Source organism: Platalea leucorodia (assembly GCF_965183815.1).
Source record: "Platalea leucorodia genome assembly, chromosome: 1".
Classification (NCBI taxonomy): Eukaryota; Metazoa; Chordata; class Aves; order Pelecaniformes; family Threskiornithidae; genus Platalea; species Platalea leucorodia.
Window position 1 is genome coordinate 108,011,955 of NC_138823.1, and position 17,457 is coordinate 108,029,411.

Below are 17,457 nucleotides of genomic sequence, written 5' to 3' on the forward strand. Positions count from 1 at the left end.
AAGGTACAGCCCTCTCCTGGGACGAGATTTCTGCAGGAGTACATCATGAAACACCACAGAGGTAATTCAAGGTAAACAGGAATGGAGGGGTTTGGAGAGATCAGGCACCTCTGGCTTTTCTTGGTTTACACAGGAGCAGGACGATAGTCAGCCAGGACTCTGAGGTAGCGCTGCCTATAGTTCTGCCTCGAGGTGAATATAGCAAAGGTGCTTTTCAACCACACAGTTGGGTTTCGTTTAAAACCAAACTAGCACAAGGGAACCTCTGAAAGCCAAGCACAGCAAAACAAAACAACCTCTCACCTTTGATGGGTGATTCAGAACAGAAGTAAAGCAGATCTTTCCCTTGCCTGCATTGCCTTCCCAGGCCAGCCCCTTTCCTTCACCTTGCCCTCAGTTCAACAACTTCCCAGGCCCTCCTGGGCTGCAGCAAACTTAACAAAGCCTCTTTCAGGGCCTTAGGAAAAAATCTTTCTTTCTGCCATCCCTGAAGCCTATTGTCTTGCTCTTCCTCTAGGAAGTGTCCCGGCCCCTATCTGTGCTGCCTCCCCCCACTTGGCACCCACCCGGCACCCCGGCAGCTCACGCTGCACAGCTGTCGGGGCAGGGGGACCTGCCCCTCTCCCCCAAAAGCCATGGCCATTCAGACTGAAGCTGCCAGCAGCCATGCTGCTGGGGGCCTGCTTTTAAACAGGGGTAACAGCGGTCAGCTCCAAAAGCAAAGCATCTGCCTGTCTCACATACAAGAAACATGACTATCCATGGACACCGATAGAGGAGGAAGTCACAGATAAGAAATAATTCTTTAGTGCACACGCAGCGTGGGATCAAGTTACAAATCTTGTTAGGTGATGACGGGAAGTATCAGTCAGAAGTCCATTCGCACAGGGCTGCAAATTTATATCTGGGTATATCAGGAGTATGCAGTTTGTCCGCAGTGTATCGTTATAAAATGCAGTGATCTTTACCAAGATGTAATTGGGACTGTGCAGAGCACAAATTAGATTTGAAAAATTTCTTTTGCATCTCTGCTTTATGACATGATGAGGTTGTTTCATTAGCAAGCAGAGATAAAGAAAAAACTCCCCTTCTTTCTCACTTGCTAGTTGTTTTTTTAAATTAAATAGCACAGCAATTTGCTGTTTTGAAATGACGGGAGTTGTGAGGAGATCCCACTTGTTCTGCACAAGCACGTGATGAGTGGGGATGAAAGAGATGATGAAACATATAAAAACACCTCTGGCCCAGAAAAGTCCTTAAACTGCACATGGTTGGCAGCCGAGAGGCTCTTCTGAGGAAGCATCGCAAGTACACTGTGCTATGGACTCATCTTGTTATCGTCATCCCTAGGCATCTGCTTTTGGACATGACAAAACCAGGCTACAGCATGGGGTGCACCTTTGATCTGGCCTACCCTGGGCTACATCACTCAAAGGCTGAAGGCAGCTCCTGAGATTCAATTAATAAACCAAGGGGCTGTCAGAGATGAGATTCCCTGTCCCCTCAAATGCCCCAGCAGACCTTTTTTTCTCTTGCTGAGAGGCAGGGAAGGGCTCACATAGTGGCGTGGGGGAGGAAGAGTTGCCTGCAATAAGGAGCCAGCTGAGGTCTTTCACTAGGAAAAATAAAAACCTTGCACAAAGAGGCAGCAGGTAATTGCATTGGTGCAAGCACCCAGTGCTTCACGTGTACAGGAGCATGGTTTTCTGTCCCGCGGGCAGACACTGGCATGTCTTCAGTACCCACGGGTGTCAGCTAGGCTGTGCGCAGAGGGAAAGCTGGCAAGAGAAGCAGGAGTCCTAGTCCGTCATCTACCGTAAAGCTGTTGCTGGCCTGCGTGGGGGCCAGGCGAGAGGATGCCTGCAAGAAGAGCAGCCTTTAGGATGTCTCTCCCCTTAACAAGTCCCTCATAAGCAATACTAGTCGTTAGTCAAACGCATGTGGTGTCTTGGGCAGGGACGGATACACTCAGTCCAAACAGGACAGATGCGTACGGGGTGTGTGGGGAAAGAGCCATGTGACGGCAGCCTGTGGCACACCAGCTCTTGCTCTGAAAGGGCCTAATGCTTCTTTGGATCTTTTCCCCCATCAAATAAACACCAGTTGGATGTGCAGCGGCAGCATTAGTCTGAATTCTTACTATTAATTAATTCTATCAAATCCTCTTTTCAAAATCCCCAGCCAGATCAGCGGTGCTACCAGCCACTTTTTTTTCCAAACAAAACTGGATCCAAATTATTCAGAAAAAGACTTGCCTGTCCCCTTCCTGGAGCCACCGCACACAGAAATCTGAAGAGCACTCTGCATGTCACCTCAGGCACTTAAACACACAGCCTGTAGAGCATTTTTTTGTTAAATGAAGATGTCGAATATACAAAAGCAACCATCCACGCACACACGCAAAAAAACAGTCCGCGTCTGGCAAGGCTCTTTTTAATGTTGTACTTTTACCAAACCACAGTACATACTTCAAATAAGGCCTAACAGATTATACTCTTTATAAATTTACAAACAGTTTATTCTCCTTAAAGAGATCATATTACTTTTATCAGTCTTGTGTATTTCAATGAATTATATGTTTATTCAAGCATAACATAGCAAATGTAGCCATAAATCTGTAGACTAAATGTCTATAACAGAGGAATCTCAGATACACTATACTTTCAGATTAGGATTTTTTTTTTTTAATATACACATTTTTGTTTAAATAGGGTAACTGTCGTATCCTGGTTATGCTTCCCATGGGAAAATTGTGCTCAAGAAAGAAACCTGTGGACTAGAATAACTGCAAACAGACAAGGTCTTGGTTCACCCGCCAGGAAACTGGGCCAGCTTTGTAGGCACATAACCCTGGGATTGGCTTTCAACCTGGTTTGGAGGGAAGGGGTGAGAGGCTGGTTTCTCTTTCCTAATAGCTCATGGCCCTGGTCCTTTCCTGGGTACAGACCGCTCCACAGCAGCAGGAACGAGATCGATAGGAAAGCACAACTGCATTTCTACCTCTAACCAAGAGCCCAGGTTATTGAGAGCTGGCTGGCCGGTAGAGATGCATTACTCAGACATAGCATACAAACAGAGTATTTAAAGAAAAAGGAATAAAAGAGGAAGTAAAATCACCTGCCTCAGTAGCAATTTTGACAGTCTTTTGCTACTGCTGTGTTTATGAATCCTCTTGTGAACCCTCATTCATGTCCTAGTCTCTGCTGACCCCTTTCCTGCTCACGAGGCTATACCCGCAGCCCAGCTAGCTTGCTATCTTGCCAAACAAAGCTAGAGGAATAGGAGGACCTCACTAAACTGTGAAAACCCCAATAGCTTGCTAAGGAAACTGTGTTTTGAGGCCCTCAAACTGATCAACATCACCGGCTGTGCAAGGCAGGTGTTTCTGAAGTGTTATATGGCACGGATGGCTTCAATCCATCTCTCAAAGACTGAGAAGTAAGTTCCTGCTTGAGCCCAATGTGTCCCTGCCAGAGAACCACTGAGGAAAGAAAGGAAAATAAAAGACACCAAGACAAAACCCAAATCCAAACCATGCAAATTATAGCTGAATAATAAAAATCAAAATCCAAGCCCGTACCCCAAGTCCCCCTTGCAACAGAGACAGCTGGTTGCTTTCTAAAGACTGCAGATCAGCCACTCCGTAGCTCCTAAACAAGAGTTTGGCAATAATTACCATGCACAAAGTAAAGGCCACTTATAAAACATCTCCATAAAAATATCTATTTATCTCTATATCTCTATTTATATATGTCAGTAAGAAGCTTCAGACTGAGCACAGCCCAAGCACTCCATAGTGGGGGAGGAATCTACTTAATCCCCATGAAATGAAGCGCTCTTAGTTAAGGTTGGCATCCACATGTAGGATTAAGTCAGTACCGATCATTTCCAGCAGGCTGCTGTTAATTAGCACTAGTCAAATGCGGTAGCAGGGTTGTCGAGCTGAAGCCTTTCAGGAATATTGTGCCAAATCATGCTGTTGGATCAGAGGAACTCCCTGGACTCGGGCTGCTCAACGCATGGTTCGGTTCACTAGGACTGAAGATATTTTATGTGACACCTGCCCAGCCCACTGATGGGTTTCAATGGGAATCAAGTGATGCCTTACCCTTCTTTATTCAAGTGACTCTGATCCCGTATCTTAAGTAGCTGGAGCTTCAAAAGATCAGACGCAACGCAGGAGTTGCAACGGGGTGAGCATATCATCTCAGGTACTCCAAATACAGAAGCATTTTTTTTCCCTCTCTGAGATGCTGGTCCAATGAAAATAAAATTCTTTAATAACCAATGTCGAGTATTTTCTTGGATGTGCTAAGTGAAATCTGTAAGAGTGCAGAGTTGTTGCCCTTGTTGAGATGGACCTTTAAAACTCCAAGAGACCAAAACCACTAGAAGCTTTTATAATGTCACTACTTTTGTGTCCTCCTTTGGAGGCTACCAGTGTCCTTGTATACGTGCCACAGAAGCACAAGGGAAAGGGATGGCTGAGGGTTAATTCTGACATCTTGTGGCTCTAAGCAAAATAGAAACTGGCTTTTGCTAGACATTTATTTTAGTATTGTTATCTCTTGGGAAAATTTGAACCAAGCAAAAGAAAGTGAGTATGCTTAGCGGAATGAGGTGCAGTTGCCTCGTTTTCAGGTCTTTTTGCCTGACGGTGCTGTGATTTTGGAACAAATACAAACACGTTATAAAATAATGCTGCAGATGGCAGAAACCAAAGTTCTACTTTCAATCAATGAGTACTATAAGCAGATAAAAACCAGCTGCAAATATAACAGATGACAGGAATTCAGGGGCATACAACTCTCCCACTACAACAGTCACATTTTAGGAAGGTGAGAGGCTTCACCTTGGTCAAAGTAGGAAGCACTGCTGGGAAAGAGTTTAAAGATGACAGTGAAAGGTGATGAATTTATCAGCGAGAGGGAACATTTCAAAAGTAGAGGAAGATATGGGAAAAAAACTCCAGAACTGTCAGCCAATTTCTTTCCATGCTGGCCTTAGAGTGGTGGGTAGGGGGTTTGGAAAGAAGGAGACGTGCGATGTGTACAGAGATTTTACTCCTGTACCAGGAACTGTGTAACAAAAGGGACTTTTGTTTTTAAGGGTGTGCAGCAAAGGGAATTTCTCTTTGCTACCTCGCCCTGTTGCAGTAGTTTAGGTTTCAGGGATAAAGGTCTTGTTAGTGCAAGTTACACAAGAAAACTCTGCAGACAGACCTTCATTTTGTAACAGAAATAAATTACAACTAGATGACGGTACTGTGTCCAGTGCTTTATGATGGCAAACCATAGGTTTATTTTCAAACATTAAGACAAAGCAGTACAGGGCTGTTGGGACAGCTTGTAAATGATATATTGACTGTGCCAAGGTCAGACTCCTTCAGTGACACACAAACCGTAAGTGTGAGGATGCACAGTTTAGAGACCAAACATTAGCGTACAGAGGATGGCTACCTCGTCTTTATTCAGCCAAGTTTATCTTACATACCTCCACATGGGTTTAAAAAAATAATACATAGGCTTGGCTGGTTGCTCCATTGCTAACCAAAGCCATGACTAAATGTAGGAGAGCTGTTAGGCTGGAAATTTTCCAGATGAAGCCTGCTTCCACCTGACGTGAGTCATCTATAAGTTATTGCTTTCCGGCTGATTCATGAGTTTGTTGACTTGCTCCAGTGACTCTTTCAGTCTGTCTTAAACAAGAGCCTGTTGATAGCCTACAGCCCTGAAAACGGAGTCAGTGGGGAAAAAAATGTGACTGGACAGGATGCTAGATAACCTCATCTAGGCTCCCTTTCCCATGAAAGACTCGACCAGAAGGTCTTTCGAAGTCCCTTTCAACCTGGGCTGTTCTGTGGTCTTGTGAGATGAGGGAAAGACGACAACAGACAGGAACAGGCGCCAACACAACCGAGAATTGTCTTCTAAGCAAGGACAGACCAGCAGGTAGAAGAAGAGCTTGGGACTTCTGATTCTGTGCTCTCACCAGCAGCCTGGAGCAGCTTGCTTAAGTTTCACGTCTTCAGCTATATTCTCGCAACAGCCTGTTTTAAAGCATGTGAAAGATGGGAGAAGCTCAAATATTTTGGCCAAAAAGGCAATGCACACATGGTGGCATATGACTACCCACAGCACTGTACCTATCCCAAATCCCTAACTGGAGGGCAAGAAGAAACTCTTTCTGTTATAGTTCATCTAGATGTTTTTCCATTAAGGAAAAAATAGCAGTGGGAGCGTAAGTAGACATTATTGGAAGCTGCTACACCACAGAAGGAATGGGATGCACTAAATTTGTTACTCGATTCTATGCATACTTGCAGGGCATGTCTTACCCCCTTTTCATAGAAGCAGTTCTGATAGTGCTTTATATCACGTGGAATAATTGCTTAATTTTTCTCATATGATGTTTTGAAAACAGAAAACTAGTCGAAAGAAACACTTCTCTGTGAAAGAACCCGTCGATACCAAACTTTTCTTTTTTACATGAAGTGACTTTTTAAAAAAACTTTTACAAAAAAGCCACGAAACGGCCACTTTTCTTCCTTGTTCTGAAGTTGTTGGCATAATCAGGGTTTTCAGCATAGTGCTTCAAGAAGACGACTGCTTATATGTAAAAGTCAGAGTTAAATAGGGTGTTAAAAGAACTGTGTTACAGATTGTTAAATAAATGCTTTTCAGTAACCAGGTCCAAGTCTGCTCTCATTCGAGGCACCGTATGTGCCTAGTACTGTAGGGCAAAGTCTGAGTTTATCTCCAAAATTGCACTTAATTTCAAGAGTGAGTGATTTTGCTAGCACCGCAGACTCATGGATTTGAAGCAAGTTTGGTATCTTATCCACCATATACCCACGTTATGACAGTAATTACCCAAGAGCTGTAGCCATTGCGTCCCGAATAGCCTTAGATTTCAGAGGTGCACCTGCACACCCACACACTTCTGGCTGCGGTGAAACACATGCGGTGACAGCAAGAAGCAAAGACTCTACTCCGTGTCACAGCGTACAAGTATCAGAAGGGCTTTAAACATGAACCTTCACTCCCATCTTTTTGTTCTAGAGCTTTCCTATATAAATGAAAAATATTCCTGTAGAAAGCGTGACTCTCCTTCTAGGGGTTGCAACAGTCAGTACAAATGAACAGTCAAAACATGGTCACAAGGCATCACAACAGGTCTTTGCCACTACTATGTTCCACAAAGTAAGTTATGGTCTTGGACCGGGGCTTTGGGTCAGTGGTTAAGGGAATTCACACTGTAGACAGAGCAACGGGTTGGGACAAGCACAGTCCCTCTGACCCGGGTGGTTGTTGCACTGAGCTTCTTTGCCTAGACTTCTCCCATACAAGTGCAGTTAACACAGTTCTTTCACAAAATGCTTCACATCATAAAAACTTTTTAAAGCCTGATAAGGTAGTTTATTAACAGGAACAGACACAAGTCTGTTGAGCTGGGCATACATTTTTCTTGACGATTTCAATAAAAGGCTCACATTCATAAAGGAAAGGACAGAGGTACGGTAGGAAAGGCAGGCAAACGACCCACACGCAGCCTTTTGTAGTGTGTAACTCTTGTGAAGCTGGCAATGCCACCGAGCCTGCAGTAACAAACGTGAGCAGAGTTGATGGCGGACTGCTTCCTGCTATCTGCAAAGTGATCAGAACGGGAAAAACCTCAGAAAGGCAGTCATTTCATTTCTACTCAGACCCTCAGTCCACCTCAACAAGTACAGATTTACACTGCCTGAGATGCTCCTCCGTAACAGGTAATCAGGGCTGCCTGATGCAGGAGGAACATACTTGCACTTCAGTAAATCCTCCCTGGTTTTAGCACCCTCTCTTCTTATGTATAACTGCGTTCTGAAGTCCCTTTTTTCATGTACTGTGGGTCTTAAGAGGCCTTTCCAACTTCTGTCCTTTCCAAATTGATTTCCTGGTACTAGAGAAGGAAGAAATATAGACAATGATCAGAATATACAAAGCACGAGGAAACAGCTGTCAGGGCAATTAAAACTATTTTGAATTTCTTTCTTCTTTCCTTTTTTTTTTTTTTTTTTATTTACCAATCTGGTTTCTAATAGAACTTTAGTTAAGGTAAGACATTCACAGAAGTTATTAGGCGTATGTACATGTTGTCCTTCTTTCGTTCTAGTTTACATGCTCTTGCTTTTAGAAGGCAAGGTTTCTGTTTCGTTTCTCTAGGATGGATACGGAAATCTGATTAACAGAATTTAGGTTCTGCTTTTCAAAAATGGCACCCTTTCAGGATCACCATGCTTGCTGGAATGTAAAATTGCTCAAGGGAGAAACCATATTAAAAGCTATTGCTTGTCAAACTGAGATATCTTCACATTTCAACAGATACCCTGGAAATTAGATGCATCTGCCATTAAAGGACACTGTTTTAATTAAGATGTAATTATTTACTAGACTCTTAAACTGAATTCTTATCACTACAATAAACTTGTACATATACACCACTGCTTTGGCAGTCTTACTAAAATATTTATGATGACCATCCTTTCACATACATCATGCTGCCTAGAGCACGATATTAAAATGCTGCCATACCTTTGAAGTGGTTACTGCTAGAAGAGATATAAAAGGTATAGGTAACATTTAAGACAAGAAAAATACAAAGCAGAAATGCTCCAGTACCAATTAAAGGTACATCTTCCTATTTAATACATCTGAATTTTCTATCAGTAAATATGGAATAAGCAGTGTGTGAAAGACTTGATTCAAAACCGCCAGATTGGATTGTGGGTTTCCCCTCGAGGCTGGGCTGACATCAAAATTAGTTTTCCACCATTTTGGCTCTTCGGAGCTCCATGACTCATTACCTGGTGGTCTGCGTGTGTCATGAATGAGGATCCGAAATATTGCTTACGTTATGTTACTAACACTGAGGGCCCTAGTCTCCAGCCCAGTCTTGCTCTCCCCACTGCTGGCGGCAGTTTTGCCATCGGTTCCTGTGGAATTGGGAACACGCCTTTGTTGGGGACACTTCGGTTCCCCAACCAGTACACAACCAGGACACTTCGGTTCCCCAACCAGTACAAGAAGCTACATTTCCCTGCACAGTTCAAATAGGTGAAGCAGCTAAAAAGAGGCGATAAAAGACGGATTATTTTAATATTCTTTGGGGAAAGTACAGTTTTATAAAAGCACGATCCACTCTCCCCTCCCAACAAATTTTCCCACTACAGGCGTATGGATAGCACCTGTTAAACAACATGGATTTTTGGCACAAATAAGAGTGGGTGAAGTAAACTATGGATTTCATTTCAACCTTAAATAATAGGCTCGCAGAGGAAGAAATCCTCAGAATAGATATAGTGCTAGCAAAATATACAAGCTGCTTCTCTGAGCCTGCTCCTGCTTCCCTGCTAGGCCGCTGAATGACCACCGCCTATAATTAAACATAGGCCATTCTCAAAAATGAAATACAAAGCAGACAGGCAGGAATTCACCTACAGTCACTAAATGCCTATAGAGATCAGCTGCTAGTCTACAATATCATGTCCTGTTTAAGAAGAAACAAGAATTCTAATAATTAAAAAGAGTTTCTAGAGTTATGAAAGTGACTCTATCCCGAAAATAACCAAAGATTATCAACATTTTAACACAGCACTAATGAACCTCTGTACATAAAGAGGTCCATGGTGTCCAGTCAATGGAGAGATGCAGATGCTTGCAATTTGCCTTCAGAAACTTAAAACCTGTTTTTCAAATTTAAGACACTAATTTACAACTATTGCTTGTGCAATGCTCAAGGGTTGTTTTCCAGAAATTCTTGCTTACAGAGTTGTGGCAGATTAGCTAGTAATCTTTTAGAAAATCAGTGAATAGATGTCACAGGCCTCACTACCATAACCCAGACAACTGTCCCTGGCTTCGCCAAGGACTTGGTTAGGCACAGAGACCGAGCCGTCTTTCCCCTCCAGTACCATGCTGAGGCATTTGGCAAATTTCCACAGTGGCTGCTAAGTCTGTCTCTCCCACATGAAGCAGCAGAGGACTCTAGTCTCTCAGGATACTTAAGTCTGATCCTCCGCCTAGACATTAAGTTCAGATTAGTAAGTAACTTTGTTGCAAACCAAATCCCTGTCTATGCAAACGATGCTATAGTCACTTTTCATGGTAACTTGGAAGTTGCAGGCAAGAATGTTTTTTAGAGTGGACTAAAATACCATTAAAAATCAAATTAAACATAAAATAATATAGAAAAGAGAACGCCTTTTCAATCCTACAAAGATATCTTTGATTGCTATGTATATTGCTGAATAGTTAGTGGTGCAGGCTAAATCCATCCCATGCTGATACTCTTCAAGGGGTGGAGACTTATCTTACACCCACGATTAAACAAGAATAAGGACTCATCTGCTTGATTAAACACAAGAGAGGGAGAGGTTAATACTGGAGGTAAGGCAAAAGACTGCAGAGCACAAGTGACAAAGGTGATTTTTATGCCTACCTGAACCCCTCTGCCACATAATGTTACCTGAGAAACAGTAATTTTTTTTGAAACCGGCAACTTTTTTGTATGCTAATTCCAAATCCAGAAACAGAAGAAATCAATGGGCTTGGTTTGCTCTGATATCTATGTTCAGTGAATCCAGAAGAGGACTTTAGGCTACCGTCCTTAAAACCCAAACTATCTGGCCTTGTCTGTCTGACAAATTGTGCTTAGAAATTTCTTGTCTGGTAAGACTCCAATATTTTCTTCCCCCTCCATGACTTTTTCTTTTCATTTTAAAGCATCGACTAGAATAATGAAAGAGACAACCAAAAAGATCAGGAAATTAAAGGTGCCAGCACGGCTCAGTGTAGTAGATTGCAGATTTGGGTGAAAAATAAATCTTCCCTGTACCAAAAAATGGATTAAATCTGTGCATCCTAAACCCAGCAATATAAGATAAAGCAAATCTAGGACTGTCATGAGCGTAAATACTTTTAAAGGGAAATTCTTGGTATTGTTTCTGTTCTTTTAGCACACAGCAAATGCCTTCTGAATGAAATACATTCATTCCTTCATTCTGTTCCACTGCAAAAACTGCCCATTAAGGCCTTACATTCCTATCAAATCAGACCACTGGAGAACCATGCTCCTCTGCAGAGGGCAAGCTAAAGCTATGTTATTGCCATGAAAGGGTATTAGGTCTTCAGGCTGCCCCTTTGCCTTTCCTACAAGCTGCCTGCCTGCTTCTCAGGCGACACCTACAACTTCCCTGGTCCGAGAGGGGACATGAGCTGCAATGCTGCACTTGGCATTGGCCTCGCTATTCTTAAAAATGCCTTTCAAAGACAGCAAAATAGTTCAGGTAAATCTCTGTATTGAAAAGTAACTCTCCACTGTGCGCTGTGCGTTTCTCACGTGCTCTCTGGCAGAGTTTCCAAGCCTCCTTCGCCTCACCTCCCTGTCTGTGCGAACACTGCCAGCAGAGGCTTTCCTTGCAAAGGGACTGAAACAAAGGATTTGAAGAATAAATCGCTATGCTAGAGTTGGAAAAAAAGTATTATGTGAAGCCCATGGGTTCAAATGCATAGCCTAGAGCTGTACTAGTATTTCTGCGACAGCCTATAAAAAAGAAACAGAAGCAAACAAAGTCTGGCTCTAATTCCCTACTACAATGCTTATGCCTAAGTACAGTATATGCCAATATGCCACAGGCAGAGCTGAGTTTAAACTGGCACTTGCCTCAGGTCACCAGTGCCATAGCCAAAGACACAGGAACAGACTACGTCTACAGACTCACACAGCATCATCCTCCCTCAGAGATCAACAAAATAATAATAATGATAATAATAATAAAAAACCCCCCAAGGCTTCTAGTGCTTTCTGATCGTCCTCTCTGGTAGTAGTAGTAGTAGTCATAATAACAGTATTTTTACACTGCTGATGAGAATTGTATGCAATCAACAAAGTGCCTGGGTCAAGAAGATGGATCCTGCCAGGGTTGGCACGGGCTGATGACATGTTGAAAAACCGGTGAGCATGATTTGCATTAATCCTCACCCCCCTGTCCCACCCCCAGCCCTGAACCCCTGGTTCAACGCCACCAAAATGAACGGTGATATGGTCAAGGTGCGGGGCTGAGGGCAGCCTGTGGGCAAGTGGCCAGCCATGAAGGAACACAACACCGGGAAGAAAGGTCTGCCACTTCTTCTCAGGACAGAACTACCCACATTCTAAACAGCTTTTAAAAAAATGTAAAAAACCAGCCCCGTTTCTTGTTGCAGGTATCCAGAATGCCTCTAAACGCACACAGAAATAGACAGGTATTACTGAAAATTTTAACCAATGCTGAAGCTGCAAAACTGCTCTTTGTCGTAGTTGTTTGGATACAGAAGGGGCAATTTGCTGTAAATAAATATTAAAAAGTATTTTTTCTTAAATGCTTGAGATATTCTTTTTTTTCCTCCAGTCTCAGCGGTATTTTCCTGTCACTTGCTCCTCCAGTTGTGCTGATCTTTTTACCGTACGTGTGCTCAAGCGTCCGACGCAGAGTGTTCTCTCCCCACTGCAAGAGTCATCCCGGTCCCACCCTGGCCCAGCTCATATCCCACCCCAGGCCCCGTCCCCATGGGCTTAGATAAGCCATTCCTTCTTGCTCTCGTCAATGGTCTCCGTGAAGTTGGGGTCATTGTTCATGATGGCGGCGTCGGCGCTCTCGGCTGACTCTGCCCCTTTGGCCTCGTTGGTGTGGTAGGTTCCCTTGTGGCGAAACATGTAGCGGATCAGGAACACCAAGGTGCAGAGGATGGTGAAGATCACCACTGCGATGACACCTACAAAGGGGAGGAAAGAAAAGATGCCACTAGTGAGGAGAACACTGGATTCCGACACAAAGAAAGGATTCCACAACTCCTCCAAGCTGAGCCAAAGCTACCTGGGCAGTTAAACATCACCACAGTTGCTTGGTTTCCACTACTCTAACATTTATATATGGTTTTCACTATATACAAAATGTCACTGAGTGGAGTCTGCTAGTGACTTTCATCCCATAGGTAAACTTCAACATTAATACTGACTTACACAGGTGAGCTTTGCTGACCGTGAGGCAAAATATGGGAGGTGAAATTGTCACGTGTCACTGCCTGGACAGCTCTTGGAGGATGGAATCGCTGATGTATACTTTCCAGCCAATGGCCGTATAGATCTATCATAGCCCCTGAATATGTCCTTGAAGATTTGCTTGGTTCACTGTTGGCTCACTCCACCCCCTAGGCACTGACTCCACATAATTACAGATGTAACTGCTTTATCATCAGACCTATCCTTAATTGCTCCCCCTGCAATGGTCTATTTGGGGTTCAGCCCTGTTATGGAGAAGTCTCACATATTTTATTCTCTTAGGCATAGGTAACTGTGTGCTAAAACAGCACTGTTCCTTTTTTGGCCCTTCTCTACAGGCACGAGGATCTCCCAGGATGAAGACATTGTAAAATTCTCAGGTTAAAAAGTCTTGTAATCAGCCAGAATTATGTTATGCCACTTTTGTTAACTGATGCATCAGACAGCCAGACTGTTCAGGTGTGGCCTGAATTTTTCTGAGGAATGCAATGCTATCCTTCTAGTATTGTAAGGTTTCAAAGTATTAAGGAAAAGTTTCAAGTGGTAATAAAAATATAAATTAAAAAGGAAAAATAACACAGCAAATCAAAACTAGAGCAACTAATCTAAACATGGGTATGGAAACGCAGACCCTTGAGGCGGCCAGGGAAAAGAAACAAGAAATTCCATTAAACTGCATGTACTACTATACTCAGTGTTGCTTTACATGACAAAACCCACCACCAGTATGTCATTTTATATGCATTTAGAACTGTCTAAAAGCTATCAGGCTGATCTTTACAATTTTTTTTATATGCCTTCAGAATTTGATGCAGTGGCAAAGTTCTCCCAGAAGAGTTATGGTACAACACTTCCATACTACGGGACAGGACAGAGAAAACTGCACGTGTGCATAAAATTAACCAGGACCCTTATTTCTGGAGGCAGCTGGCCAGAGTATCTTCAGTGGAATGCTAATTCAAAATTGCAATTCTGGTATTACTTAACATCACCTATCACACTGAATGGGACTCTCTGGCACATAAGTTAGAGCAGAACTTGGCCTCTAAAAACCAAGGCAGGATCATGAGGGATTTTTGTCAAGGGTGGAGCAAATAATGTTTGCCATATATTCATGTTGAATCTGCTGTAACTGGAAAAGTGTCCTTGCCACTTCATATAAATGAATTACTCTGTTAACATAAGTAACTACTGCAAAGTAGCTCCCTACATGGATGCTTAATATGTGGATTATGAATATCAGTATTTTGATTTGGTTAAAACTCAATTGAGGGGACAAACTAAGTGAGAACAAACCATTTCACTAGGACAAAGTGGTTGAACGGACTTACACAAATTTCTATTTAACTTTGTTCAGGTGTAGTTTTCCCACATAGTCAGCTCTTAGCAAATAGCTTGAATATGTTACCAACTGCAATTCAGCCATCACAGTCATACTGCAAAGTATCTTAGAAAAGTAGATGTTTTTCCTACCTCCAATAATGGCAGAGTTTCTGTTAACTCCATCTCCTATAGCTTGACCATTGTATGGGAAATCAGCACTGGCTGTAAATAGAGAATTAAAGATTCATGTTGTAACAGCAGTGAAACTTCATACAGTAGTTCAGAAATACATCCAACGTCCTCAGATACAATTTAAAGAAAATCACGATCCCTAGATATTTATCTAAAGAAGAAGAAAAGAACAGATCTTTCACTATTACCTAATCCTTCAGAACTTCTTGCTTCCTCCTTTTAACAAAAATAAAATCGAAATGAAGGACATGCTCTTGGTAAGCACTGCTGTTAATACAGGAGGTAATTTTGTTACCCTACTAACATAAATTCAGTACGTTTCTTTAGCACAAAAGCAAACAAAACCTTTTCTTTCAAATGCGTGTGATCATACATGTTATTACAGAGATTTTTGCCTTTGTCACTGCTATCCATGAAAGGCTTCAGAAGTTTCCAGGATTTAGTGACCACCGTTAGGTACAACTGCAAGCTCTTTGAAAGAAAAACTGCCATCCCTTTTGCTGCTGCACAGCCTAAGGTAAGTGAGGGGCTGCATTTTCTGTTGGTCAGAGCCGTAGAGCAGTTACCCAAAGAAGCACATGCCAGCACCTCTGCTACTCTAGGAGAAAGCCCAACGTTGCAGCTTAGCTGCTGCTGGAGGTGCTTTGGAGCTAAGATGCAAGACTGTGAGTTGGAGGAGCTGAGGCATGGCAGGCAGGAGAGCCCGTGGGAGAGGAGAGCCTCCAGCAGACAGGCGAGGAGAGGAAAACCAGCCAGATGTACCCACGCTCACCTGCCAGCGACCTCAAAAGGAGAGACTCCTTGCAGCAGAGCTGGATGAAGGAATCAGTACAGGTTTAAAGCAGAATTTGGATGGTGGCCTTGGTTTTAACCTCCAGAAAACATCACAGAGGCTTTTCAAAGGCAATCTCGTTAATTAAACCTATCATCATCAACATTGTCTTTATAGTCAGACATAGCAACTAGACACTGCAGTGACTAAGCAAGCCCAAGGAGCTAGGTGAGTGGTTGCAATCGTTCCCTTCTTTGCCACTGGACTATGGCATTGATTTTGAAATAGAGAAAATGTTGTTAGAAGTATTTAACTGGAGACAGTTAAAATAACCAAAGATATGAGTTACTTCTTAGGTCAGTCTTTAAAACCCAGCTATATTTTCCTTGCTTGATGGATTAGGTGACATTGTATTAAAGGAATCAGTTGCCTTTAGAGGCCAGTGATGCATTCAGTATACCCAAAAACTGGCTAAGGGAATTCAACTGGCTTTCTGTTAGCATGGAGTAAAATCCATAATAAAGTTCCTTTTGTATCGTGAAGCAGCTGCACAAAAGAATGAATGGCTTCAGCTCGCCACATGGCCTGAAAAGAGGTTTGGGGCTAGAGTAGCCTTCTGTGTACCTCAACTGGGGGAGAGTCGAACTAGCTGTGTGTTGAGCAGCTAGTTTTTGGCTGGTCGCCTTTGGGACAAACAAGAGAGCATTTCTCAGGGCTCAGCGGAGGGGGGGCTGGCCAGCAGTTTTTGCGAGCAGCACTTGTGCCTTTGACACTTGTTAGTGCTCTGGCTTCTGAAAACAGCATTTCTGCACCTCTCTGAAACAAACCAGGCTAAAAAATGTAAAAGAGAAATAAATACCTGATTCTGTATCAGTGGATTTTGCTCCAAAGAAGAACCTTACCATGCAGGACCACAGATGTTTCCTACAGAGACATTTTGGCACAGGGTCCATAATAGTATCCTTGCAGCACTGAAAGGGAAGGGCTGGCAGTGGGAAAATAAACCCTAACTTTAAACCTGCCCTCCCTGCACCTCAAGGAAAATCCTAAAGCCAAATAACACTATGTAGAAAAGCATCAGTTTGCCAAATTGCAAGGAAATTGCTCTCTGCCATTCTAACCTAAAAGGAGGCCCCTCACCGTAGGAGCAGCACCACAGGCAGTTAAGTCCTACCACTTGCCACTTGGTTTGGAGTTGCTCTCCTGTGTCCCCACACAAGAAATCTTAAAATCAGCAATGGTCACAGTTCCCCCTTCTCTTACAACTGAATAGTATATTTTATCTTCTTTTAAAAGGTTGTTTCAAGGACCACAGCACCAGTGAAGTGTGAAGAAAAAGGAAGGCTGCTGTTCATGGCAGCATGACCCCTCCGGAGCTGCCACATCACAACGGCTATGCTACAAGGGATTCCTGGCAGATGGAAGACCACGGCTTATGATGTTCAACAGCCACTGAAGTACACCACAGGATAATGAAGAACATGAAGCATGATGTGAAGCTACGTCCTTGATCTTGTCTGACAGCTGCTTCTAGGACTGGCCCTGATGCCTCTGTCCGTGGCTGCTTTCCATTGCATCTAGTCATCATACACACTCAGGAAGAGATGTCTGTTGGATCAACAAGCAGATGCAACTCACTCTGAGACTCTCATCTCTGACAAAGAAGAAATAGGAACATGTGTCTGGGGGCAGGAGACAACCTATTTCAACAAGAGTTCACCATCAGGTTGGATTGTACATACCATAAGTTGTGCCCTGCTGCAACTGCTGGAGAACCAGGAGTGCTGTCGTAAAAAAATGGAGCTTAAACGCTCATGCATCTTTTTTTAAAGCACCTACAGCAGTGTTGGCAGATATTATCGCCATAATTCAAGAATTCCTGTTCTGTTACTCTTGTGTCAGCAGGAGACCTGCTTTTATATTATGGGGTTTTTTGGACTGAAAAATTGTATCTAAAATCTCAGCCAAATGTGGGGTTATAGAATACCTTTTGCTCCGGAAGAGTCTATACCAGTTTTTTACTGAATGTATTACTACAGATGGATAGAGGAGGAAGAAAAGAACTCATTGCTATCTTCTTTTTTAGGTGGAAG

The 17,457-nt window shown here is 43.0% G+C and overlaps 1 protein-coding gene across 1 annotated transcript in view; it reads right to left on the reverse strand.

The window, feature by feature from the left end:
- Nucleotides 1-12,591: 12,591 nt before the first annotated feature.
- The window catches only part of CNTNAP2 (contactin associated protein 2), a gene marked incomplete at both ends in the record, with an annotated part of 1,183,012 nt that continues 1,178,146 nt past the window's right edge, over nucleotides 12,592-17,457 (reverse strand). The window contains 2 exons of the mRNA XM_082307127.1: nucleotides 12,592-12,791; nucleotides 14,551-14,622. Coding sequence (XP_082163253.1) covers nucleotides 12,592-12,791; nucleotides 14,551-14,622 — 272 coding nt within the window. The remainder of the gene's footprint in view (nucleotides 12,792-14,550; nucleotides 14,623-17,457) is intronic.